This window comes from Scyliorhinus torazame, chromosome 1 (assembly GCF_047496885.1).
Source record: "Scyliorhinus torazame isolate Kashiwa2021f chromosome 1, sScyTor2.1, whole genome shotgun sequence".
Lineage (NCBI taxonomy): Eukaryota > Metazoa > Chordata > Chondrichthyes > Carcharhiniformes > Scyliorhinidae > Scyliorhinus > Scyliorhinus torazame.
This window is the reverse complement of record NC_092707.1, coordinates 365823274-365851046: the sequence shown is the minus strand read 5'-3', so window position 1 is coordinate 365851046 and position 27773 is coordinate 365823274. Positions and strand designations below refer to the sequence as shown.

Here is a 27773-nt window from a genome sequence, read left to right as displayed (position 1 = left end):
ACCCCCACCTCTCTATATTGTCTTTGACAAGGGATGTGTATCCATTGTCTGGGTCCCTAAAATGGTTAAATGTCTCAACCATTAAGAGTTGAAAGGAAGGTTGTCCTAGAAGATGAGTAGACTTTGGTTGGCCAACCTGGATTATGAAATGCCTTTGAATAGCTCTGTTTTAATTTAGTCTATGCAGCCCATAATAATAATAATAATCCCTTATTGTCACAAGTAGGCTTCAATGAAGTTACTGTGAAAAGCCCCTAGTCGCCACATTCCGCCGCCTGTTCAGGGAGGCCGGTACAGGAATTGAACCCGCGCTGCTGGCATTGTTCTGCATTATAAGCCAGCGGTTTAGTCCACTGTGCTAAACCAGCCCCATGGGAGGGTGCATGAGTGTTTCTTCAGGGATAATGAGGTACCAAGTTTCTCGATGCTGCAAGTTAGTTCCTTTTGTTTTGTGGTCACAGACAGACATAGATTCAGCCATTTTAAAAGCTGTCCAGTTTTTAATATTTTAGAAATGGCCATAAGGATATCTATAATACGCAGTGTGAGGTCTCAGTCCCCTCACATGTGTAAGTAGCAGAGATGTTTGCACAATTCAGTCTTGGGAATATATCAGTAATCCTTTTGGCCTTGTCCAGTTTCTTTATGCCATTCACCTTTTAGCACCACTGGTTCCCACATTGTTGGCACGTTTTGCCCTGACTATCGCCTTTCTCCATGTCTCAGAAAAGCCTTTGTGAATCTTTGTTGCTAAGTCACAAATAGGCCCTTCCTCTTCTGCTTTTCTAGGTCCAACAGCACTTTCTCCAAGAAGGGGAACTGTACCCTGCAACAGGCATTTTCCAATGAGCTACATGGCTGGGGCCTAAACGACCCTGGGCTGATTGAATGAAACGGAGATAGGATTCTTGTATCTAGGAGGCTGGGGGAGTGCCAGTAGCTTCTTCATCCTAAATATGCCAGTGTACTGATCCTCTTGAAATGAAATGAAAATCGCTTATTGTCACGAGTAGGCTTCAAATGAAGTTACTGTGACAAGCCCCTAGTCGCCATATTCCAGAGCCTGTTCGGGGAGGCTGGTACGGGAATTGAACCCATGCTGCTGGCCTTGTTCTGCATTACAAGCCAGCTGTTTAGCCCACTGTGCTAAACCAGACCCTTGGGGGAAACAAATGAGGCATACCCCTGGAGGTACAGACAAATGTCTGGATACCTGTTTCCTTGGAAAGAGTGCTGATTAGCTACATAATTTGAACTTCTGGAGGGCCTGCCATCAAACAGTGCACCCCCCTTAAATTCCTGACTCTGTATGTGGTAATTTGGGGCTATAGCCCCTTTCTCCCCCGAGACTTGCTCACAGAAGGAATTCAAATCGCCTGACCCCACTCTGAAAACACAGAAGCTCCAACACAATATATTTATGGCCTCTAGTTTTGGTCTTCTCCACATTTTACTGTAATGACTTAGACCAGGACTTTGAGATTGGCCAATTAGAATATGAGTTCCCTGATTAGTGGCCCAATCAGGGAACCCCTTTCTCTGTATATAACAGATCCTCTGCACTCCCAGTGTAGACAGCAAGCTGAATGCACCTGGTTCTTCTGCTGTTGGTTTTGTAAATAAACGTAATTCTGGTGTAGGGACTTCTGCCTCCGTGGACTTATTACAGTGGCGACGAGGAAATCAGAACGACCCGAAGGAACCTGCTCATTAGCAGCTGCTGCATATTTTTAAAAAATAAAAAATTTAGAGTACCCAATTCATATTTTCCAATTAAGGGGCAATTTAGCTTGGCCAATCCACCTACCCTGCACATCTTTGGGTTGTGGGGGCAAAACCCACGCAAACACGGGGAGAATGTGCAAACACCACATGGACAGTGACCCAGAGCCGGGATCGAACCTGGGACCTCGGCGCGTGAGGCAGCAGTGCTAACCACTGCGCCACCGTGCTGCCCTAGCAGCCGCCACCTATTGAGGCTAAGCCGCTGACAGGCAAAATGCCTTTATTTGGGAAGTTAGATTCTTTTGACCTACAGTGGAAGACTGGACCAAATATGTAATGCGGATGAAGTACTTTTTTACAACAAACGATATAATTCCGGATGAAAAGCAACGGGTCATTCAGCTGACTGTGTGTGGGCCGGCAGCTTTTGCCATTATGCACAGTCTCACTTTTCCGGAGGCACCGGACACAAAAACTTTCCAGGAAGTGATGGACTTAGTAAAAGAGTACTATGGCCCTAGGCCACCTCTGATCCTGAAAAGGTACTGGTTCTACGCAGCATTCCGAGACACGGGAGTCAGACACTAATTATTTAAAAAATTTAGCGTACCCAATTCATTTTTTCCAATTAAGGGGCTATTTAGCGTGGCCAATCCACCTAGCCTGCACATCTTTGGGTTGTGGGGGCGAAACCCACGCAAACAGGTGGAGAATGTGCAAACTCCACACGGACAGTGACCCAGAGCCAGGATTGAACCTGGGGCCTCAGCGTCATGAGGCAGCTGTGCTATCCACTGCGCCACCTTGCTGCTCCCACTAATTTTTTTAAAAGATTAAGGCGATTAGCAGAGGCTTTCGAATTTGGCCTGACGCTAAATGAGATGCTCCAAGACCGGTTGGTGTGCGGAATAAATAATTTAGCAATACAGAAACGTCTGCTAGCAGATGCCTAACTGGATTGCAAACAAGCATTGCAGCTGGCTTTGTCCTTAGAAAAAGCGGCAACTGGAGCACATGAGTTACCGGGTACTCCTATGAAGGTAGACTCCCATACCAGTGAAACTGAGTTAAGGAACTGCCGTTGGGGATAGGCAACTGCATAGCCACCCTCAGGAATGACTCGGATACTAAGGAACCCAGGCCTTCTCACAGAACCGCTCCCAAGTAAGGGAAAATTAGGACCAGACAGACGGCAGCCCCTGCAGCCTTTCGCCAAGCAAGATATTATAGTTGTTGCCAGAGATTGGAGGCAGAAAGGAGAAATAGAAGCCCAAAACCAACATTTTGAGAAGGACACGTAGGCCGGGGTACAGGAGAATGCACACTCTAGAAGCCCCACCTCTCTCTGACGAGGAACAACTAAATTGTGTAATGATGGTTAAATCAAAAACCATTAAATTACCCATAAGGCTGAATGGACGTCCCACATTAATGGAAGTCGACACGGGAGCAGCCAATGATAGGGGAAACAGTATTTAATAAAATTCGCACAGGACTCAAACCCTTATCCCTAACCAGGACCTCGGCAAAACTGAGGACGTACACAGGGGAACCACTGAGAGTGTTGGGCACAACACATGTACCTGTGGCTTATGGAGAGAAACTGGTTAGGCTGCCTTTAATGATAGTGGAATGTGTGGGACCGAGCTTATTGGGACGAAACTGGCTAAAAGAGATCCAGCTAGATTGGGTAAACATTTTCCAGCTGGAAAATGGTCTCCTGAGTGAACTCCTGTGCAGATACCCAGAGGCTTTCCGAGAAGGGCTCAGAACAATAAAAGGAGCAAAGGCGACATTGCACATAGATCCAGAGGCAATCCCAAAATTCTACAAGGCTCGACTGGTACCCTTCGCGTTAAGGCAGAAAGTTGATAAGGAAATCTAAATATTGGAACATAGAACATAGAAAAATACAGCACAGAACAGGCCCTTCGGCCCACGATGTTGTGCCGAACCTTTGTCCTAGATTAATCATAGATTATCATTGAATTTACAGTGCAGAAGGAGGCCATTCGGCCCTTTGAGTCTGCACCGGCTCTTGGAAAGAGCACCCTACCCAAACTCAACACTTCCACCCAACACCAAGGGCAATTTGGACATTAAGGGCAATTTATCATTGGCCAATTCACCTAACCCGCACATCTTTGGACTGTGGGAGGAAACCGGAGCACCCGGAGGAAACCCACGCAGACACGGGGAGGACGTGCAGACTCCGCACAGACAGTGACCCAAGCCGGAATCGAACCTGGGACCCTGGAACTGTGAAGCAATTGTGCTATCCACAATGCTACCGTGCTGCCCTTGCGAACAAATAAATCTACACTATCATTTTACTGTAATCCATGTACCTATCCAATAGCTGCTTGAAGGTCCCTAATGTTTCCGACTCAACTACTTCCACAGGCAGTGCATTCCATGCCCCCACTACTCTCTGGGTAAAGAACCTACCTCTGATATCCCTCCTATATCTTCCACCTTTCACCTTAAATTTATGTCCCCTTGTAATGGTTTGTTCCACCTGGGGAAAAAGTCTCTGACTGTCTACTCTATCTATTCCCCTGATCATCTTATAAACCTCTATCAAGTCGCCCCTCATCCTTCTCCGTTCTAATGAGAAAAGGCCTAGCACCCTCAACCTTTCCTCGTAAGACCTACTCTCCATTCCAGGCAACATCCTGGTAAATCTTCTTTGCACCTTTTCCAAAGCTTCCACATCCTTCCTAAAATGAGGCGACCAGAACTGTACACAGTACTCCAAATGTGGCCTTACCAAAGTTTTGTACAGCTGCATCATCACCTCACGGCTCTTAAATTCAATCCCTCTGTTAATGAACGCGAGCACAACATAGGCCTTCTTCACAGCTCTATCCACTTGAGTGGCAACTTTCAAAGATGTATGAACATAGACCCCAAGATCTCTCTGCTCCTCCACATTGCCAAGAACTCTACCGTTAACCCTGTATTCCGCATTCATATTTGTCCTTCCAAAATGGACAACCTCACACTTTTCAGGGTTAAACTCCATCTGCCACTTCTTAGCCCAGTTCTGCATCCTATCTATGTCTCTTTGCAGCCGACAACAGCCCTCCTTACTATCCACAACTCCACCAATCTTCGTATTGTCTGCAAATTTACTGACCCACCCTTCAACTCCCTCATCCAAGTCATTAATGAAAATCACAAACAGCAGAGGACCCAGAACTGATCCCTGCAGTACGCCACTGCTAACTGGGATCCAGGCTGAATATTTGCCATCCACCACCACTCTCTGACTTCTATCGGTTAGCCAGTTTGTTATCCAACTGGCCAAATTTCCCACTATCCCATGCCTCCTTACTTTCTGCATAAGTGGAGTGTGAAGGAATAATAAAACCGATCCAGTTTGCAGAACGGGCGGCACCCGTGGTGCCTATTCTTATGCCGGTGGCTTGGTCCATCTTTGTGGAGATTTCAAACAAACGATTAATCGCTACTCACAACTGGACAAATACCCACTTCCCCGGATTTGTATGCAAACGCAAGTTGGCTGGAGGACTCTTATTCTCAAGGCTGGATATGAGCCACGCATATCTACAGCAGAAGCTGGACAAAGAGTCGCAAAAATTCTCAACGAAAACACCCTGTAGGGCCTTTTTCAGTATACAAGATTACCCTTCAGGGTTTCGTCAGCCTGTGCGATATTCCAGAGGACAATGGAGAATATATTCCAAGGGTTACCACAGGTCGCCATTTACCTGGACGATGTCCTCAAAACAAGGGCACAACACCTGCAAAACCTGTAAGAAGTCCTTAGGAGGTTTTCAGCAGCAGGTGTGCGCCTAAAGAGGGAGAAATGTGTTTTTCTAGCACCTCACGTAACCTATCTGGGGTACAAGGTTGGCAAGTCAGGGCTACACCCTTTGGAGGATCGGGTGAGAACGATTAAAGATGCCCCGGCCTCCACCACAATCCAAGAGTTAAGAGGGTTTTTTAGGACTGGTGACGTACTACGGAAAGTTCATACAGAACAGGGCTTCCCTCTTGGACACCCTACACCAATTACTAAAAAAGGGGCAAGCCTGGGAATGGTTCGCTTTCAAGAAGATCAAACAACAGCTCGCCTCAGAAAACACTATGACCCCAGGAAAGAGTTGGTGCTCACTTGCGACGCGTCTCCATATGGTGTTGTTCTGACACACAGAGGACAAAACGGACAGGAATGACCTGTAGCTTTTGCTTCCAGGACTTTAGCAACAGCAGAGCGAAAGTAGGCCCAAATTGAAAAAGAAGGACTGGCTGTGATCTTTGCGGTGAAGAAATTTCACCAGTACTTGTATGGGCGGAAATTCACGATAATCACAGACCACAAGCCATTACTGGGCTTGCTGGAAGAAGACAAAGCGGTGCCACCAATAGCTTTGGCCCGGATCCAACGCTGGACCCTACTACTGGCAGCGTACCAATATCAACTGGAGCACCGGCCGGGAACCTGGGTGGCAAACGTCAACACACTAAGCAGGCCACCATTACCGGACACCCCAGAGGAAACGGTGATGACATTACATTTCCTGGACACCCTTCCGGTAGCTGCACAAAACGTTCATTTGTGGACACAAAGGGACCCAGTTTTAGCAAACATAAAACACATGGTGCTAATGGGGGAGATGGAAAGACCAGTCCAGGTGGAATTCCACCCCTACTGGAGCAGAAGAGAGCTGTGAAACTGTGGAAGACGGGATCCTGCTATGGGGGGACTCGAGTAATAGTTCCAAGTCAAGGCCGTCGAGCCATACTGGCTGAACTACATCATGGGCACCCTGGAGTCTCAAAAATTAAGATGCTGGCCGGAAGCTATGTCGGGTGGTCGGGCCCGGACACAGACATAGCGGCATTGGTAGGTCGGTGCCAAGAATGCCAACAAGGGCAGAAGGTGCCACTGACAGCCCCGCTGCACCCATGGGAATGGCCAGGTAGACCACGGTTGCAACTTCATGTCGATTTTGCAGGCCCGTTTATGGGTTCAATGTTTTTCATGATAGTAATGGCTGGATGTCTACAAAATGAACTCGGCAAATACAACAGCAACCATCAAAAAACTTTCACCAGCCAGGAATTCACAAAATTCATGAAGTCAAATGGCATTCAGCACATAAGGGCGGCACCATACCACCCGGCATCAAATGGGTTGGCGGAGAGAGCCATCCAGACCCTAAAAGTGGGGTTGAGAAAACAGTCACAGACATAACTGTCGCGCTGGCTATTCGACTAGAGGACAATCCCACAAGCCACAATGAGAATAGCACCAGCGGAGCCACTCATGGGCAAATGACTCCAAACCAGGCTGAGCCTACTATTCCCAAATTTAGGCGGAAGAGTAGAAAGACACCAAGAGGCCCAATTCAGGGACCACGACAACACTCGCCAAGAAAGGCAGTTCAACGCGGGTGAGAAGGTATGGGTCAGAAATTATGCAACTGGCCCCACATAGGCAGCAGGAACGGTCAAGGCCAGGACAGGACCTGCGTCGTATGAGATACGTGCGGGAGAACCAGTAGTAAAAAAACACCTGGACCAGGTGCGGGCCTCAGATTTGTTTCCTCCCCCGGAGCTGACTCAGACCAGGACAGTGGAGAGTCCTCCCTGACAAACTATTCACGCCCCTTCAGCACCACTAGCGAGGATATCGGACTCTGATATGGACACCATGGATGACGCCACGGCTGTCCCCCTGCCGCCGGAGGAAGGGGGCGAACCGCCCCTCAGGCATTCTCATTGGAAAAGAAGGGCACCAACACTTATAGCCCCCTACATTGGAGGCTGAAGTGGAGGGTCCGGACCTGCGCAGAAACGAAGAAGGAGACCCATGAGTCACGAGGACCACGGGGGGCTCCTCGGACTTTGGGGGGGAGGGGTATAATGACTTAGACCAGGCCTTTGAGATTGGCCAATTAGAATTCGAGTTCCCTGATTAGTGGCCCAATCAGGGAACCCCTTTCTGTGTATATAACCGAGTGTCAGATCCTCAGCACTCCCAGTGTAGACAGCAGACTGAATGCACCTGGTTGTTCGGCTGTTGGTTTTGTAAAGAAAAGGAATTCTGGTGAAGGGACTTCTGCCTCAGTGGAATTCTTGCACTGACCCTAACAAAGCCTTTTGTGATCTTAAGCATCTTGATCATGGCAATCAATCTTCCCCAACAGTTATAACATCGCAGCCCCGGTATCATCCTTGTAAATCTTCTTTGCACTTTCTCCAGTGCCTCTATATCCTTTTTATAATATGGAGACCATAACTATGCATGGCACTCCGTGTGGTCTAACCAAAATACTATACAAGTTTAGCATGCCTTCCCTGCTTTCAATTCCGCCGCTCGAGAAATGAACTTGATTTGCTTTTTTATGAACTTATTAACCTGCATTGCTACTTTAGTGATCTTTGCATCCATCTTAAGCTGCTCGTAACCCGTACTCTGGTTTCTGTTTTGTAACAAGCTTACTATCCATTCTGCTACCTGTCCCTTGACTCCATATGCTCTGACCTTCGTCATGAATCTACCATATCGAGGATCTTTTGAAAGTACAAATATATGAATATTATCCTTGTCTACTCGGTTACTCGTTGTAAATAACAGGAGGGCACAAGTTTAAAGCAATTGGTAAAAGAATCAATGGTGACATGAGGAAAAGCTTTTTCACGCAGCGAGTGTTTAGGATCTGGAATGCATCTCCTGAGGGTGTGTTGGAGGCAGATTCAATCGAGACACTCGAGGGAATCGGATTGTCATCTGAAATAGTAGAATGTGCAGGACTATGGGGAGAGGACGGGGAGTGGCACCTGGTAAATTGCCCCGATGGAGAGCCAACACAGAGACAATGGTCTTCTTCTGTGTTGTAACAATTCTGTGATTCTGTGAATTATATGAACCTCCCACAAGTCCTGAAAGACGTGCTGTTAGGTGAATTGGGCATTCTGAATTCTCCCTCTGTGTATCCGAACAGGCGCCGGAATGTGGCGACTAGGGGTTTTTCACAGTAACTTCATTGCAGTGTTAATGTAAGCCTACTTGTTACACTAATAAAGATTATTCTTATTATAAAACTCCTGGGCGGGATTCTCTGCTGTCGGGATTCTCCGATTTGCCGTCAGCCCGGGGGTTTCCTGACGTCGTGGGGCTGCCCCACAATGGGAAACCCCATTGACCAGCCGGCGAAACAGAGAATCCCGACGGCGTGTCGCGCCAGATATCTGGTGCGGCAGGACGGAGAAACCCACCCCCTATTTTTCTTTGTTACGACCTCCTAAGGGGCCAACCCCTACATTGTCTAAGGTTCCCCTTCTACACCTTCGAGTACGGGCTCCCCAGGTGATCAGGGGCGGAGCCTCCCCCAATTGGACAAACCCCACAGGAAGAGGATTAGGGGAATTATTAAATCGTAAGTAAAAACTAAAGCGAGTTATATCCTGCCTACCTGGCCTCGTGTGGAATCCTTGCCTTCAGTCTGAACACTGGCGATGAGGATAAAGTGGAGCTGCCGCAGCCGCAAGTCTTTTCGGCACCAACCAGCTTCATCTGGGTTTGGATGAGTCTCCGTCGCCCTGAGCAACGCTATGGTGTTTATTGGTAAGCTAGAACTGTTTGATGCCGACACAGATGATTGGGCCCAATCGGTGAGCGCGTACAACTTTCTTTTTGACAAATGCATGGCGAATAATGAACAGCAGACCGTCACACTGCTGACCACCATCGGCAGTCCGACCAATGCATTAGTCAAAAACCTCGTCAACCCGGACAGGCCGGACACGCTACCGTTCGCAACCAGGTTGGCCTGGTCAGAAGACATTTAATCCCACAGCCCCAGTCATGGTCTGGAGGTACCGTTTTCATATGGTTTCGCAGGCCCCGACGGAATCCAACAGGGAGTGTTTGGCATGCCTGTGGGGATTCACCACCCCCTGCCAATTTGGGGCTGCCCTGGCCAAATCCCTAAGGGACCATTTTGGCTGTGGACTGCAAGACCGGGAAACACAGCAAGAAATTGTTGATGGAGACTCCCGAGACCCTCCTGAGAGCTGTGGATATCGGGCTTTCCTGGGAGAGTGCAGACTCCAAGAGCTACAGGGCCGAGCGGTCCTCAACATTGGTCATCGACAGGACCACCGGCTGGCCGTAGCCGGACATGATCCACCGGGATCGTCACGGGGGGAAACCACCGCAGGTCCCGTGACCGTTGTCGTGACTTGCCCCGGAGCTACTGCAGATCCTCCACCTACCCAACATTCCAGGAAGGCAGCTGACCCAGAAGCTGGGGACCACACCTTGCCACTGCACTGTGTTACAGACCCCGACACCGCACCTATCCAGGTTACACTGCAGATCAATGGCCACCTGTTGCCTTTTCTTTTACTCTGTCTTTTCTGTGGCTCTGTTCCAATTATGGCAATCAGTGAGTTTGCCTTTCTTTCTATGTTATCTATGTCTTAATGCTCAGAGTCGCCAGGTATCGAATGATACCACCACAGGTTGCAGCCGGCTATCGATCAAAGAGCCAAACACCAGTTAGTTAGTTCAAGGTTAAGGGTAATTTATTTATACACAATTAGTCATGCAACATAAACACTACTAGTTAACTACACCTATCATCTAAGACAACCTGTACTTAACTTCGGGCACCCGGCTTAGGTCAGAAAACAGTGGCCGCTGTTCAATTCTGGATCTCTCGGGTTCGAAGGAGTAACTGCTGCTCAGCTGGGCTCATCCGTCTGGTAGCGAGCGTTGAACTTGGACTCGCTTCTGGTGTTGCTGCAATTGGCGATGGCCGTGACCGGGGTACCAAGGCCAAGAGAGAGCGAACATATGGCGAACTCTTCTTCTTATACTCGGGGGGGTTTCGTGCTCTCTTGGGCGGTCCTTCGATTTGGGCCTTAGTAATTGGATGATCCCTGATCACTCTGTTTGATTCCTTAGCCAATAAGTGGGCGGGAATCTGGATGGCTGGGCGTGTCCCAAGCGGTTACTGACCCCGTTGTTTGCGTTTCCCTTGAACAGGGAGTCGCGCCAAAATGTCTGGGACTGTCCCGGTTGCTTGAGTACCAGTCCTTTGTTTTGGTGAAGATGGTCCATCAAATGTTAATCAGCCCCATTAAAATGCTAATTGGACGGAGTTTCGATACCGTCTGCATTTCTTGCTTACGAATATGCATTTCAGGCTCTGAGCCTGCCTGAGTCTTGGCTTGTCCATTTTACCTGCCAGGCTTTGCGAGTTTCTCTGTACATAGTTGGAAGTGGCCATCCCAGATGGATACACACCCAACTGAGATGGAAGTCAACACGGGGGCGGCAATTTCAATCGTCGGTCATCAGACATTTGCCGCAATCCGGACCGGCCTACAGATACTGGAGCTTTGGGATATGGGGGCCATTGCTTGCCATTGGTGGTTGTCAGTGGCGACGGACTCAGCATGCTGGGACACAATTGGCTACTCCGACTGCGATTAGATTGGCAGGGTGTGCGTCAGATGTACCCCGTGGGCCAGAAGGGGTACTGGCCAAGTTCCTAACAGTCTTTGCCAAAGGCCTCAGTACCATAAAGGGGTCGTGTCCGAGCAGGACCTCCACAGCGTGGGTAGAATGGGATTATCTGTGGGAGGTACTGGGACGGTTCGGATTTGGGCGGGGCTTTATTGACTGGGTCAGGTTGCTGTATCAGGCTCCTGTGGCAAGCGTACGGACGAATAAGACAACTTTGGACTATTTTAGACTGCATTGGGGGGGTGAGACAGGGGTGCCCCCTCTCCCCACTATTGTTTGTGCTAGCTATAGAGCCGTTGGCAATTGCTTTGAGAGCCTCAAGGGGTGGAAGGGGCTGGTCCGGGGGGGGGTGTGGTGGGGGGTTGAGCACAGAGTCTCGCTCTATGCAGACGACCTGCTTCTGTATGTATCGGACCCAATAGAGGGGATGGAAGAAATCATGAGGATTCTAGGGGAATTTGGCCAGTTTTCGTGGTATAAGCTAAATATGAGGAAAAGTGAGATGTTTGCAGTCCAGGCGAAGGGACGGAGAGGCGATTGGGGGAGCTGCCGTTTAGATTAGTAGGGGAAGCTAGGTACCTAGGCATTCAAGTGGCGCGGTAATGGGACCGGCTGCATAAATTAAATCTGACCCGACTAGTAGACCAAATGAAGGCTGATTTTCGGAGATGGGACGCGCTTCCGTTGTCACTGGCTGGGAGGGTGCAGACGGTGAAGATGACTGTCCTCCCGAGATTCCTGTTTGTATTTCAGTGTCTCCCCATCTTTAGTCCGAGGTCCTTTTTAAACGGGTCAACAAAGTGATCACTGGCTTTGTTTGGGCGGGCAAGTAAGGAAGGTAATACTTGAGCGGAGTTGGGGAGGGGCGGGCTGGCGCTGCCAGATTTTAGTCACTATTACTGGGTGGCGAATATAGCCATGATCAGGAAGTGGGTGGTGGGGGAGGGGTCGACATGGGAGCATATGGAGGCGGCTTCATGCAAGGGCACCAGTCTGGGGGTGTTGGTAACTGCGCCTCTGCCGTTCCCGCCGGCACAGTACTCCACCAGTCCCGTGGTAGTGGCAGCCCTGAGAGTCTGGGGCAATGGAGGAGACATATGGGAGCAGAGGGAGCATCGGTCTGGTCCCCAATCTGTAATAATCACCGGTTTGGCCCGGGGTGTATGGATGGGGGGTTCCGGATATGGCGGAGAGCAGGGATTGAGAGGATGGGGGATATGTTTATAGAGGGAGCTTTCCGAGTACTTTTTAAAATAAATTTGGAATATCCAATTCATTTTTTACGATTAAGGGGCAATTTAGCGTGGTCAATTCACCGACCCTGCACATCTTTGGGTTGTGGGGGCTTCTAGCAACCCCAGAACATGTTTGGGTTGGTGAGGAAAAACAAATTCAGTTATCTGCAGGTGGGGGACTTCCTACGTAAACAGGTGTCAACCTTCCCGCTCCTACCGCTAAGGGGGATTCAGGACAGGGTAGTTTCCAGAGGGTGGGTAGACGAAGGGAGCGTCTCAGTCATTTACAAGGAACTTATGGGGGTCAGAGGAGAGGCAGACCGAGGAGCTGAAGCGCAAGTGGAGGAGGGGCTGGGAGGAGAGATAGAGGATGGTCTATGGGCGGACGTGTTGAGTAGAGTCAACGCGTCCGCACACAAGAGCTGCTGGAACTGAGTCAGGGTGCCACGCTCAGGGACCGGGCCACAAACCTCCTTGCGATCTAGGAGGAAGCCTGAGGCTCTGCTAAAGCCAGACCAGTGCTCTCTATCACCGCTGTCTGTTGGGAGTCAGGCAGCTGAAGTATCCGTTGCACCCATGGGGCTGCATAGCAATGACGACAGTAGCGACAACAGCAACGAAGGCGATATGTGTGGCATGGTAGCACAATGGTTAGCACTGTTGCTTCACGGTGCCAGGGTCCCAGGTCAGATTCCCGCTTGGTCCACTGTCTCTGGGGAGTCTGCACGTTCTCCCCGTGTCTGCGTGGGTTTCCTCCGGGTGCTCCGCTTTTCCATCCACAGTCCAAAGATGTTCAGGTTAGGTAGATTGACCGTTCTAAGTTGCCCTTCGTGTCCAGAAAAATGGTTGGGTGGGGTTACTGGGTTACGGGGATGGGGTGGAGGTGTGGGCTGGTGTGTGCTCTTTCCAGGGGTCGTTGCGGACTCGATGTGGATGAATGGCCTTCTTCTGCACTGTAAATTCTATGATTTTATGAGAGACACCGGCCCGCCAGACGACTGCATTTCAGCGTCGTTAGCGCCGATGCCTTTGCCGGCCGAGCCACTCCCACTTTGGCGGTCTTCAGGGAAATGATGGTTGCCGGTGCGCTAGTGCCTCCCAGATCCACTGTATCGCCTCGGGACCTCCATCCATTTCCAAAGAGATTAGGGATCCACCTCCAGAAGATATGGATGTTTCTCCAGACTTGGGGGGAGGGGTGTACGACCCCGAAGGGGCCAAACCCTATATTGTACACAGTTCCCATCCTACACCTTGGAGTAGGAGCTCCCCAGGTGATTAGGGGGTGGAGCCTCCCCTTAATTGGAGGAACCCCACAGGATATAAACCCTGACCTGGGAGCAGGTCAGGGTTGGTGACCCTGTGGGGAGAGGAGTAGAGTAATTGCTGTAAATAATAAATAAACTGAGTTGTATCCTGCCTACTTGGCCTCGTGTGAAGTCCTTGCCGTCGGCCTTAACACTCTTCAATCCTGATAATGAGATCTGACTCTAGGAACAAAAGAACGGGAGTAGGCCATTCAGCCCTTTGAACCTGTCCTGCCATTCAATGGGATCATGGTTGATCTGAGACCTAACTTCTTATAACCATATTCCTTAACATCTTTGCTTTTCAAAAAACCTATCTAAGATTTTTTTAAAAATATACATTTTATTACAAAGATGTATAAAAACAATAACATATGCACCAACACATTGCACAACCTCACCATCCAGTTTGTACAATGTTCCCCCTCCCCATCCCCCTGTGACGAACAATTCCTCAAACATTGCCATGAACAACCCCCACGGTGTCTCACAGCCCTTCTCCAAACTCCTCAACTCAAATGTGATCTTTTCCAACCAGTCATACAGGTCCCCCAGCCAGGCCGTCACCCCCGGACGTATATCCAACCTCCAATTCAGCAAGATCCTATGTTGGACAATTAGAGAAGCGAAGGTCATGGCATCGGCCCTCTTCCCCTCCTCTAGCTCCGGTATTTCCAATACTCCAAAGATCACCACCATCGGGTCTGGCCTGACCTCCACCCCCACAATTTTAGACAACGTCCAAAATAACGCTTCCCCATGCCTCACCAGTTTCTAGCAACCCCAGAACATGTGCAGATGATTCACCAGCCCTCGCCCACACTTCTCACCACCCTTTGGAAGAACCCACTCATCCTTGCCTGGGTCATATGTACCCTATGCACTACCTTGTACTGAATCAAGCTCATCCTCGCGCAAAAGGAGGTTGAATTCACCTTCTGCATCGCTTCACACCACAGACCCCAGTCTATTCCCCCCCCCACTGAACTCCTCCTCACACTTGCTGTTAACCCCCACCACATGCGCCCCAAAACCACCCATATATGTTCCCAGTCCTACCCTCTCCTGACTCGTTCAGGAGCAGAGGTTTTTCCAATAGGGTACACCCCGGCAACCTGGGAAGCACCCTCCACTTCTTTCTTGCAGAGTCCTGCAACTGCATATATCTGAATTCCCTCCCTCTTGGCAACTCAAAACTCCCCCGCAACTCATTCAGACCCGCAAACTGCCCTTCCAGATACAAGTCCCGCACCCTCTACAGTCCCACCGCCCTCCACTTCCCATACCTCCCATCCATCTCCCCCGGCTAAACCTATGGTTCCTGCAGAGTGGTGACAACCCCAATATCCTCTCCAATTTAAAATGCCTCCTCAGCTGGTTACACACCCTGACCTTCGACTGTACCACCGGGCTCCCCCTGTACATCCCCGGAGCTAGTGGCTGTGGAGCCATCACCATGACCCTTAAACTGGACCCCTGCAGGACTCCATCATCTCAGATTAAAAATTAACAACTGTTCTAACTCCAACTGCTGTTTGTGGGAGAGATTTCCAAACCTCTACCACTTTTTGAGTGAAGAGGTTCTTCCTAATGTCATGTGAGAGTACCTTTAAGAAATGGGTGTGTACTACTGCAGTGATGTCAGAGAGTGGGTGGAGCTGGGCTGTCTATCAGCTTTTTACTTTCGTTTTAGGCTGTTTGCTGCAGAGTGTGTTTTAGTTTTGTTTTCCGTGCGAGAGCTGAAGCCAGACAGAGCAGCTGTACTGTTGATCTCTCTGCCATCAAAGACTATGAAATGAAAATTGCTTATTGTCACGAGTAGGCTTCAATGAAGTTACTGTGAAAAGCCCCTAGTCGCCACATTCCGGCGTCTGTTCGGGGAGGCTGGTGCGGGAATTGAACCATGCTGCTGGACTGCCTTGGTCTGCTTTAAAAGCCAGCGATTTAGCCCAGTGTGCTAAACCGCTATCTCTTGATCATTTGGTGAATTCAGAATTATAAATGTTTTCAGTAGTGACTTTAACCTGATGTGCTTCTGTTAAAGGTTTTGTTTTTAAGTCGTATGGATGTTAAAAGGAAAGCTTAAAGGATTACTTAGTGTTGTGGCCTTAGCCTTGGTTGCTAAGATGTTCACTGTATGTTTTAAAAAGGTTTTCTTGAGTTCATAGAATAAACATTGTTTTGCTTTAAAAAATACTTTTCCATTCCTGCTGTACCACACCTGTAGAGTGGGCCGTGTGCTCCCCATACCACAATCTATTAAAAGTTGTGGGTCAGGTGAATTCCATGATACACTTTGGGGTTCTCTAAACGCTGGCCCATAACACTAACATCTCTCCTGAACAGTCTAGCCCTAGTTTTTAGACTATGCCCCCTAGTTTTAGAATCTCCAACCAGTGTAATAATTTATCTTTATCTACCCTGTATTTCCCTGTTAATATCTTGAGTACTTCAATCAGATCATCCCTTAACCGTCTAAATTCTAGCGAAAACATGATTGTAATCTCTCCTTGTAACTCAAACCCTATAACCCCTGGAATACTTTCTTGATAGAACTCCTAAATTGCAATATATTACATGGTAACAATTTATGAATGTAATTGAAAATGACTTAGAAAAGAGAACATACTGTGCAGAAAGACCCACTAAAGCCCTCACTTCCACCCTATCCCCCTAACCCAATAACCCCTCCTAACCTTTTTGGACACTAAGGGCAATTTAGCATGGCCAATCCACCTAACCTGCACGTCTTTGGATTGTGGGAGGAGAAAACCCACGCTGACACGGGGAGAAAGTGCAAACTCCGCACAGACAGTGACCCAGCAGGGAATCAAACCTGGGACCCTGGTGCAGTGAAGCCACAGTGCTAATCACTGTGCTACTGTGCTGTCCCATATATCTATTCCACATTAAAAGGCTAAAATTTGTAATATTTTCTTGTAAAACATACAGGGATCGTATATTGCAAAATCAGTTGCAAAAGTTTCAACATTTGGATCTTGTACAGTTATGTATATAGGTGAAGCTGTGTTAGCTTTTGCAATGTTAAACATCCTGTCAATTAACATCTGCTGCATGTTCTATTACCCGTACTGTTTGGCTCAGCGAACAATGGAACTACAAAGTTATTGAATGTTTGTACATTAATGACAATGGGCTGGTGTTAGGAAGGGTAAAATCTGGTACATTGAAATTTATGGTAATTTATAATTAACAGGGAAATGTAGTCCCCACCTCTGCTCAAAAATGAAATAAAACACAGCCATTGCATAAATTTGCATTATCTGAGAGTTATCCTCGTGACCCAATGCATGTTGCTGGCTGGTTCCTCAAAAGTCCAAGATGTCCCCAGAGACTGGAACAAAATATCATATGCAGCTCCTCAAAAGCTTCTAATCTGCCATTTGCAGATTTACCTTCTAACCCTCCCACCTCAGAAACTTTTGGGTGTGCTTCTTAACAGAATTGTAATCAGTTGTACAACATTTTCAACTGGGCCATAAAACCTTCAGCTTGCATTGTCAATTGATATACTTTTCCAAGTGATGCATGAAGTGATGATGGAGTTGTCACACTTGTAGTTTTTTTGTGGAATTTATGGTTCTTTTAAGAGTCATAAACTCCTTCATAATAATAGTAATAATCTTTATTATCACAAGTAGGCTTACATTAACACTGCAATGAAGTTACTGTGAAAATCCCCTAGTCGCCACATTCCTGCGACTGTTCGGGTACACTGAGGGAAAATTCAGAATGTCCAAATTACCGAACAGCACGTCTTTCGGGACTTGTAGGAAACCGGTGCACCCAGAGGAAGCCCACGCAGAAATGGGGCGAACGTGCAGATTCCGCACAGAGTGTCCCAAGCCGGGAATCAAACCTGGGACCCTGGCGCTGGGAAGTAACAGTGCTACCCACTGTGCTACCGTGCTGCCCCAAACAACCCCAAAAGGCATCCCATGCTGAGAAACATTTTAATACTAGCGAATAAGCGGCTGGGGAAACAATTCGAAAATGTGTTGAGTCAAGGGAACCCACAAAAAGGGGGCAGCGGATCATAACCCGCGGTGTAATGCAGTACCTCTTGTTACCAGAGGCGGGGTTGTGAGCTCCATCCATCGCGTCACCCTCTCTCTCAATGCTGCCCCCTGCCGTCGACAGCCGGGGACGCGGAGAAGGTTGAGAGGCGTGTTTCTATTGGGCGGGAGAAAAAAGGGACGGCTTAGTATGGGGGTCGGTGGTTGGCTGAGAGAGTGTGATGCCCGAGCCTCGTTTCCGTGCCCTGGCTCTGGCGGCTGCCTGGGCTCCGAAGGCTGAGGCGAGAGGCGGAGGGAGGAGAATGGCAGCGGCCGGGTGCCAGGGCGGCCGTGCGGGGCTGTTGTGAGATCCGGAGGGGGCTTGGAGCAGTCGAGGACGGACGGACGGACGGGGGGAAAAGACGAAGACAACGGCGGCGGGGGAAGAGGGGGGAAAAGCCGGATTAACCGCTGGGGCTGCGGCCCGACGGAGGCATCTTGTTATTGGGGGAAGAGCGCGGTGCCGGCGGGCGCTTCAAACTAAACACATCCAACAATAAATATTTCTCCACGTCCCGGGAGGAGGGAGGGGCGGCCGGAATTTTTTTTTGTTGTTGGAAAAATCATCAAAAAATAAACCCACCGGCAACAACCTCCCACCTCCAGCCCCCCCCCCCCCCCCCCGGAGCCTTCAAACCGCCTTCCGCAGGATGAACTCGGTCAGGGCAGCCAACAGGCGACCGAGGCGAGTGTCGAGGCCGCGCCCCGTACAGGAGAGAAACAACGCCGCGGGTAAGGAGGCGAGAGCCGGGGGGGCAGGGGTGGTGAGGGAGGGAATGTTTCAGAGATTGTAACCCCCCCACCCCCCAAACTCCTCCATTATCATCCCCACCGCTCCACAGCGAATGCAGAGACCGAGGCTTCCCCTCCAGCTCAGGCCGCGCTTTGTTTGTGCTTTGGCACAATCCTGTGCTGGGAGCATGTCTGCTCTTTCCACCTCCTCCCCCTGCTGCTGCTGCTGCTGTGTAAATTTGATATAAAATGGATCCAGCCGGATTTGCACCTTTCCCTGAGGAGAGGGGAGTGTGAATATTTATGTACATTTGAGGCTCACTATTTAAAATGGTCTTGAACTTAATATTTGAAGGCTGAAAATCGTACATCAGTTTATGCACCCCCCCCCCCCCCGAGGTGGGAGTATTTTCTCTTCTTTTTATCACTCCTTTTCCTCCAACCTCTTCTTGTTGCCCCTTTTCTCTTCAAACGGTCTTGCCGGTGCCCTGAATGTCTGCTGCGTAGTTGGGGCTGGAAACGTGTCGAAGATATGCGCCCAACATAAGCTCTAAACCTCCCCTGTTACTGTTCGTCTCTGCTTGCGATTGAAGTGGATTTCTTTCATTTCGTGAAGTTTTTTTATTTAAAAAAAGAGACAGTTGCCCTGAAGTTTTCTTCCGCAAAGTTGCTCCGTTTTGCTTTTCTGACCAGGCCCTTTGAGCAAACCAAATACAGACTTCTGGTGTTTCGTCATTGAACTCGAGGGCTATTGTACACGCGTGCTACTTTTTAATCTCTGCATATTATTTATATGGAATGTGTTTGTAACACCGAAAATTTGCATTTTCAGCAGAGCTTATTTGAGTACCTTCCAAAGTGATTTCAGCATTCTGATCTAATTGTGATAATATTTTGCCTGGTCTCTTCTGCTTGGCGTGTAACACTTGTGTTGTGGTGCTGGAGAACTACAGGCACCTTAATCAGAATTGTCCCTGAATAACTGCTGTAATGGCCTCAGTGCTGATCATATGGTGTTGCTCATCAGATTGCAAAATGGTGTCAGGTGGGATGTTGCAACATATAGGCATAAAATGAACGATACCAATTAATGTACAGATTGTTAGAAGTGCCCAAATACTTAATTTGTACAGCTACAGAATGATTTTGTAGAATGAACTCCTTTCTTGCACAATTTAATTTCAAAGTGACTGGTTGAGCACTAACTCAATTTTGGTATGTGCATCTGCCCTGCTTAAATTTCAAGAGTTTTATTGGAAGCCAGTGTTGCTCAAAAAACACAGTTAACATAAACAGTAAAACTTTATTGAACTTTTGTCCTAGCAATGTCCTACCATTATTGAGGACTGTTCAGTTAAGTGGATAGATTGGAGAAACTGAGGTTGTCTTTGGACAAGCGAAAGTTGAGAGAAGACTTGATAGTGAGAGAAACTTGGAAGGATCAAGAATCAGAGGACACCATTTTAAAGAATCAAAAGTGACATGAGGAAAATCTTTCTTACACAGTGAGATGTAAAGATCTGGAATGCACTGTCTGAGAGTTCGGTGAAGGTAGATTCAAAAAGGGGATTGGATAAGTACCTGAAAGAGGGGGAGTGGAAATAAATGACAGGGCTACAGAGATGGAGGGTGAAGGAAGGTGACTTGCTAAATTATTCTTGCAAAGAGGGCAGCACGGTAGCACAAGTGGATAGCACTGTGGCTTCACAGCGCCAGGGTCCCAGGTTCGATTCCCTGCTGGGTCACTGTCTGTGCGGAGTCTGCACGTTCTCCCTGTGTCTGCGTGGATTCCCTCCGGGTGCTCTGGTTTCCTCCCACAGTCCAAAGACGTGCAGGTTAGGTGGATTGGCCATGATAAATTGCCCTTCGTGACCAAAAAAGGTTAGGATGGGGATAGGGTGGAAGTGAGGTCTTATGTGGGTCGGTGCAGACTCGATGGGCCGAATGGCCTCCTTCTGCACTGTATGTTCTAGAGCTGGCACAAGCTTCAAGGTGTGAAAGGCCTCCTATGCCCTAACTATTTTGATGCATCATGTTTTCCACACAAGTAAATGATAAGTTAAACAAAAGGTTTACAAATGTTCTTGTGATTCACTATGACACACTGGGAATTGGCTTGGACCTGGCTGTGTGCATGTCTGGCTGCTGACACTGAGGACTCACTTTAAATTCATTAGCTTCCCTCTATGAAAGATGATGGATACACAGCAAACAATCTCTAAATTCATTAGCTTCCCTCTATGAAAGAAGATGGATACACAGCAAACAATCCATTTATGGTGGGGTGTCTTCCTATGGTGTACTTTTGATAGCTGTTTCACAGCTGCAGGGTGCTGAGAACACTGACTGTAAACCATCAGTTTCGTCCTAAGGATCACCTTGGTATTCTATTTTATGTGCTTTTGGCTGAGAAGGCCAATCCTCGAGAGGCAGTTCTGCCGCAAGTGCCACACAAGAAGCTACCAGGTAGCATTGTGGATTGTTGTTTTCAATGTTGGTGTCTGTTGCCAAGTTGCCGTAGCCACAGGTCGTCATGATGATGCATGCAAACCCACAGGAAGTGTCGTCATCTTTCTGTGGTAACTAGTGACTCCCAGGTGCAATAATCAATGATTAGGGCTTTCATGTAATACTTGCAAGCATCCTTGAAACAGCCTTTGGCATCGTACTGACTGATTGTCTGGCTCCAGTTACTTGACTATACAGAAAGCCTTTGGATATATGGCTGTCTTCCATCATGCGGATATACCCGAGCCAGTGAAGTTGCTTTGGAGTGCTCACTAACTTGGGAGCCTTTGTGGGGACTGATGAATTTGTGATACTCATGCCACTGACAGTGAAGATTAGCTGCATTTGATAACTGCAAGTCGTCCATGTTGTGCAGCAACATGCTGAGAACACGGGCCTTAACCCATCAGCGTGGTCCTCGGGTTCAAGTTGATATTCTGTGCTTTGTGAATTGCCCATAAGGTGGTGACTGTTTTCCCAATGCATATACTGAGTTCTGCATCAAGGGACAGATTGTTTGTCACTGTGGACTTGAGGGAGCAAAATTTGTGAATCCTTTCCATTGGGGTGTTAGTGTGATTGAGGGTGGAAATGTAACACCTTGTCCAATGACCATGGTTTTCTTGACTCGTTAGTCAGGGAGAGCAAGTTACAGGCATAGGAAAGACAGTCCATGCATGCGTCTTTGCAGCTGAATTTCCGTATTGGCGACCAGCGCAGCATTGTTGCAGAGGAATTCGCTGATGTGGACGCACGTTTTTGTCCTTGCTTTCTCAGGGATTGTAGAGCTTTGCTGTCTGACCTATTGTGCAGGTAGCATAGACAAGGGTCAGGAACATGAAGATGCCAAACGAAGTGGGGCTAGGGCACAGCCTTCTTTCATCCCATTCTTCACTCTGAAACTGTCAGATGTAAGTGAGATTCCCCTGTAGTTGCAGTCTGTTGCCGTTTGTGTTTGTCCAGCATGATATTGCGTCACATGATTTGGAATGGAACCTACCTTCTGGTGCAGAAGGTCACAAAGGTGGGGCAATAAATAGGACTTCCCCTGCTTGAGCTGTTTGGCCAGGATTCCCTCCTTGCTATGTGCCTTCTTTGCTGAGCAATCTTCTCGAGTTTGTGATGAGTATTCTTCATTTAACTCAACCATGAAAGGAAGCTGTGGGAGAGTGTGAAGCCTTGCTGGGAGATATCCACCCCACAGGAGTACAGCTCACCGTTTGTTCAGATCAATGGGACACATGTTTATTTCTGTTGGTGAGTACTTGCCATCTGCTGACTTCAACGTGGAAACTTTGGTGGTAAGACCCTCTTGCTCCCTTCATAGCTCATAGATTTCCATTGTCATGGTCAGTTTGGATTTCTTGACAAGTTGATCAAGTATAAATTTATTTGCAGTCTGTCTCCCTATCTTTTGCATGACTTGGCTACTTCCAGGTCACATAGCTGTTATTGGCTTTCTTGTGCATCAGGTAGGTTTTCTTTTCTTTGTGTCAATGATAGATGTCATAGCTAAATAGGTCTCAACAGCGCTTGTGGGTTCTGCCTTCGCAATGCTGCTTCATAGGTGAAGTCTTCCAAGTTTCATCAGACCAGCCTCCGCACCTTCTGGCAAACCTTGCAGTCACTATCATGGTTGTGGGAGGTACTGGTATTTGTTGCTACGTGTGAGAGGGATGTTGATGTCTGGCAGGCCACCTTTGGAAAAGATAGGAAGATGGAAAAACTTTCAGGAGTGCATCTCTGTGTTCCTGCAGGCAGGAGTGGTCAGTGTTGCAATCTGTGCTAAGAGTGGGTGAGAAGAACACTGTCCCAGTTCACATTCTCATAATGACCAGGTCTAGTTGGTGCAGTGTCTCAGACCTTGGGTGATACCATACCCTGTGGCGATGTCCGCTCTGAAATAAGGTGATGGTGACCATTCATTCGGGGCACAAAACTCGATCATAGCTGATTTCTGCCCACCCCATGATGCCGAAGCAATGATGGGCATGAATCATTGTCTATCCCAACATATGCAGTAAAAAATTGTTTTTAAAGTGTATCCAATTTTTTCCCCAATTAAGGGGCAATTTAGTGTGGCCAATCCACCTAACCTGCAGATCTTTGGGTTGTGGGGGTGAAACCCATGCAGACACTGGGAGGATGTGCAAACTCCACACGGACAGCGACCCAGGGCCAGGATCAAACCCTCAGTGCCATAGGCAGCAGTGCTAACTACCGCGCCACCGTGCTGCCCATAGCATATGCCTTCTAAGTCACCCAGGATGAATACCCCCTTTCTATTTGTAATGTTGCTCAGAATGTCACCTAGGGAGATGTAGGAATGCTCTTTGTATGAAATGCTTATATGTAGTTGGTGCGTAGGCGTGTATGATCCTGACTGCATCTCCATCAGATAGCTGAAGGGCTCTGAGGTTGCTTCCGGTGAATCCATAGAAATCCCTACAGTGCAGAAGGAGGCCATTTGTTTGCATTGCCCCTCTGAATGAATGCTCTACCTAGGCCCCCTCCAGCACGCTATCCCCGTAACTCAGCGCATTGTTCATTGGTCAATCCACCTAACCTGCACCTTTTTGGACTGGGAGGAAACCAGAGCACCCGGAAGAAACCCATGCAGACACGGGAAGAACGTACAAACTCCACACAGACACCTAAGGCCTGAATTGAACCCGGGTCCCTGGCCCAGTGAGGCAGCAGTGCTAGCCACTGTGACTTTTTTAATTGTCAGTCGATTTCGCACTGCAAAGTCTATACCATGCCCATGTTCTTCATTCCATGCCAGTGGAGGGTGTAATTAGCCTCAAAAATAGTGCAGCTATTGGCTACTCTAGTTTCTTGTAGAGCGATAACATAAATGCCAAGATCATGTAGCTCACGGTCAAACAAGGCTGTCTTGCATCCACTTACCGTGGGATATGGGCCATTGTTCATGTCAAGCATTTGTATCACCCTGTCAACCTGGTATCTAGAGGAAAGATCAAAGTCTATATGTCTGGGGCATTGTTGGTTGCTGGAAGGTATAAACACCAATTGCCGAATGGAACCCCACTCCAGATTTTTACTCCCTTAACCGCTAACTCAACGTTGTTAATGTTGAAAGACACTGACCATCAGGACCCAGATCGCCACAGACGTAGATATGATCCTGACTTCCAGTGTGCTATTCTCTTGTCCCCCTCATGATGGTCTGTCCTCTTTCTTTCCCCCTCCCTGGCCATCAAGGTACCTGCTGCCATGACTCAGCCTAGCTGTTAATCCCCTTGATAGGGCAGCCATCTCGGCAAATTAAATTAAACCCCTCCACAAGATCAGTAAAATCTGCACCTCGGTAGAAAACCAGCTCAGTAAGCCCCCAGCACAGTGTTAAAACTGTCCAAAAGGTCCCTACCACAGCTCAGAATCCCCCAATAAAACTCTCACTAATAAAATACTTTAAATCACACCCCCTCTCTTCCCGAACAACACTCTTCCCTCCCCCCCCCCCCCCCCCCCCCCATCACGCACCACATCACTGAATTCCCCCCAAACAAAGCCCACCATCGCATTAAATCCCATCAAATAAATCACTCACCAGAGCTATCAACCCCCCCCCCCCCAAAAAAAAAACCCGCCCTTGCAGCACTAAATCTCCCTGAAATAACTTCTCACCCACCCCCTCAAAATAACGTGATGAATTGGTGCTCAATTAGCCCTTCACTCAGTTCTAAACCAGACCAGAAAACATGTAGTCACTGGTCAATGAGTGAGGCCTCCCAAACCATATGAGGGCTTAGGGTGACCAGGCTGGACCTGCGACGCTGAAGAAGTGGCCCCTTGGGAGTACTGGAGGAAAGGTCCCTCTCTCTTCCCTGGCTCCAAGGAGCGACTCACATGCCCAATTCAACTTTTGAGTTTCCAGTCAGCCTCCCACTCAGGCCTCATCTCGCCAGGCTACAGCTCTACTTCATCCCATTAATGCTGTTAATTGCTCACTTTAAAGGCCTTGGCTGCTGGCAGTGGTGGAAGGTTGTCCCAAGAACGCAAATTAACTGGTTAAAGGAAAAGCTTGCAAGGCTATGGGCAAAAGAGAAAGGACAGTGAGGCTAATTGGATAGTTCTTTCACAGAGTAAGTGTGATGCACCCAATGGCTACCTGCACTGATTCCATGAAGTGGGGTTGAAGGAGGAAAATATGGATGTGATGGCGAGTTATAGAGGAAGTGGCCTCATCTGATCAAGAACATGGTTGTAGAGAGGTCATGAGATGCCATGGTGAAGGGTGGCAATGCATGTGTGTCAGAAAGTTTTTATGGAGGGAGAGGTTTAGGGAGGGCAGGAGGTTTAAATTACAGACCTGATCACTTGAACCCGCGCCCCCCCGCCCATGCAAGCTGATCAGTTGTATTATTGTGTTAAATCCATTCTATAAATTGGGGATGCACTGTATACTGTTAAATCTTGCTGCGCAGTGTATAAATTGCTCCTTTTGGCACTTGCCCACAAATTGTTTAATGAGTGAAATGGATGTCAAGACCAATACGTAGACTGCTAATTGGCTCGAAAACTGCTTTAATACCAACATTAGCAAATAAAAAAATGTTTTTATTTCTCTAAAACCAATTACAATATGTGAACTGAGTCAAAGAAAATATTTAGAATTTAATATTTTGAGGGAGAGAATCAATTAGGAAAAATTAATATTATTACTGTAGTAGAGCAGCACGGTGGTGCAGTGGTTAGCACTGCTGCCTCACAGCGCCGAGGTCCCAGGTTCGATCCTGGCTCTGGGCCACTGTCTGTGTGGAGTTTGTACATTCTCCCCGTGTTTGCATGGGTTTTGCCCCCACAACCCAAAGATGTGCATGCCACGCTAAATTGCCCCTTAATTGGAAAAAATGAATTGGGTACTCTAAATTTATTTAAGAAAAAATATTATTACTGTAGCATTTTAAGTTAATAAACCACTTTTGATGTGTCCCTATGACTGGAATAATCATTATTTTAGAACAATTGTGCAGGAGTTGAACATGTGCAAAACACATTGATTATGTCCAGGGAAATTCCTTGTTTCAGAGGAGCAGCATTAGGCCATTTGGCCCATCGAGTCTGCTTCACCATTATTTTAGAACAATTGTGCAGGAGTTGAACATGTGCAAAACACATTGATTATGTCCAGGGAAATTCCTTGTTTCAGAGGAGCAGCATTAGGCCATTTGGCCCATCGAGTCTGCTTCACCATTCAAACATGGCTGATATATGTTTCTCATCCCCTTTCTCCTGCCTTCTCCCCATGACCCTGATCTTATTAATCAAGAACCTTTCTATCTCTGTCTTTAATGATACTCAGTGACATAGCCTCCGCAGCCTTCTGTGGCAAAGAGTTCCTTCCACAGATTCACCACTCTGGCTGAAGAAACTCCTCCTCATCTTTGTTTTAAAGAATTGTTCCTTCAGTCTGAGGCTGTGCCCTCGGGTTCTAGTTTTTCCTACTCGTGGAAACATTCTATCCACCTCTATCTAGGCGCCTCAGTTTTCTGTAAGCTTCAGTAAGGTCGTGCCCTGGTGTGTAAATGCAACTGACCACGCATTCAGGTGGAAATGATTTGGTCCCCTCATGATTGTAAGCGAAGACAGAATTTAAGCTTAAAAATCTATTGCCAGTTGCTACTCCTAAATATCAGAACACCACACAATTAACATAAAGCTAAGAATAACTAGTCAGCTTAGCAATATGGAATTGGTGACTGCCATTGATGTAATTTTAAAAATATAAATTTAGAGCCAATTCTTTTTCCAATTAAGGGACAATTTAGTGTGGCTAATCCACCTACCTTGCACATCTTTTGGGTTGTGGGGGTGAGACCCACGTAGACACGGGGAGAATGTGCAAACCCCACACGGACAATGACCCAAAGTTGGGATCGAACCTCGGTCCTCGATGCCGTGAGGCAGCAGTGCTAACCACTGCACCATTATATGATGCCTTTGCCATTGATGTAATATGTTTTCAAAATATGCTTGCATTAATTGCAAACCTGTGAGAGTCGTTTAACTTTGGAAAAACTGGTTTGAAACTGTGGTTTGAGTTTATATACAAGATCATGTTTGGATGCAAACCTTAATATTTTTTGCCTAATGCATACAATTTCATATTGGCAATTCGGTGGTTTACTGAAGTTTCGGTGGTTTACTGAAGTATGTTCAAACATGAAAAATGCATGAGAATGACTTCAATATTTGATTTTTGTGTGTTCTTTGTCATTATAATGGGGTAATTATTTATTAGACAAACTGATCTTGAATTTCTTACTCGTTAGTAGGGAGAATGTTTTGACCTGACAAGCCCTCTACTGTCACGCGTATAATAGTGCTACACTAAAGAAGTGGAAAAGCTAGTTACATGTAAAGCTTGTAGATGTGAGAGAATTTGAGAACTTGTTTGAGGATGTTGGTAGATACTTGTGCTGATGGCATATTCCAGCAAATGTTCTGGTGGATGTGCTAAGTGTTACTTCATGCACAATTTGAATATATGGTCATGTCAAACAATATTCTTACCCCTGTTGTCCTGGATTCATCAAATTTTGTTCATTGGGAAGTGTAGATGTGGATTATTTGAAAATTGTGGGAAGTCCGTGTAATCGTCTTCTGAAAATGCTTATAGTAATTGTGCAAATTTTGTGTAACTTAAACGAGGGTA

The 27773-nt window shown here is 47.6% G+C and overlaps 1 protein-coding gene across 3 annotated transcripts in view; it reads left to right on the top strand.

Annotated features, from left to right (window-relative positions):
• Positions 1-18060: 18060 nt before the first annotated feature.
• fbxo11b (F-box protein 11b) overlaps positions 18061-27773 on the top strand; it is a 215976-nt gene continuing 206263 nt past the window's right edge. The window contains exon 1 of one of the 3 annotated variants that reach the window (XR_011948202.1): positions 18061-18583. Coding sequence is in view for 2 of the 3 variants with exons in the window: in XM_072511187.1 (XP_072367288.1) it covers positions 18502-18583 (82 nt within the window). In the remaining variant the exon portion in view is untranslated. The remainder of the gene's footprint in view (positions 18584-27773) is intronic. The other 2 variants (XM_072511187.1, XM_072511178.1) reach the window with 2 other exon arrangements.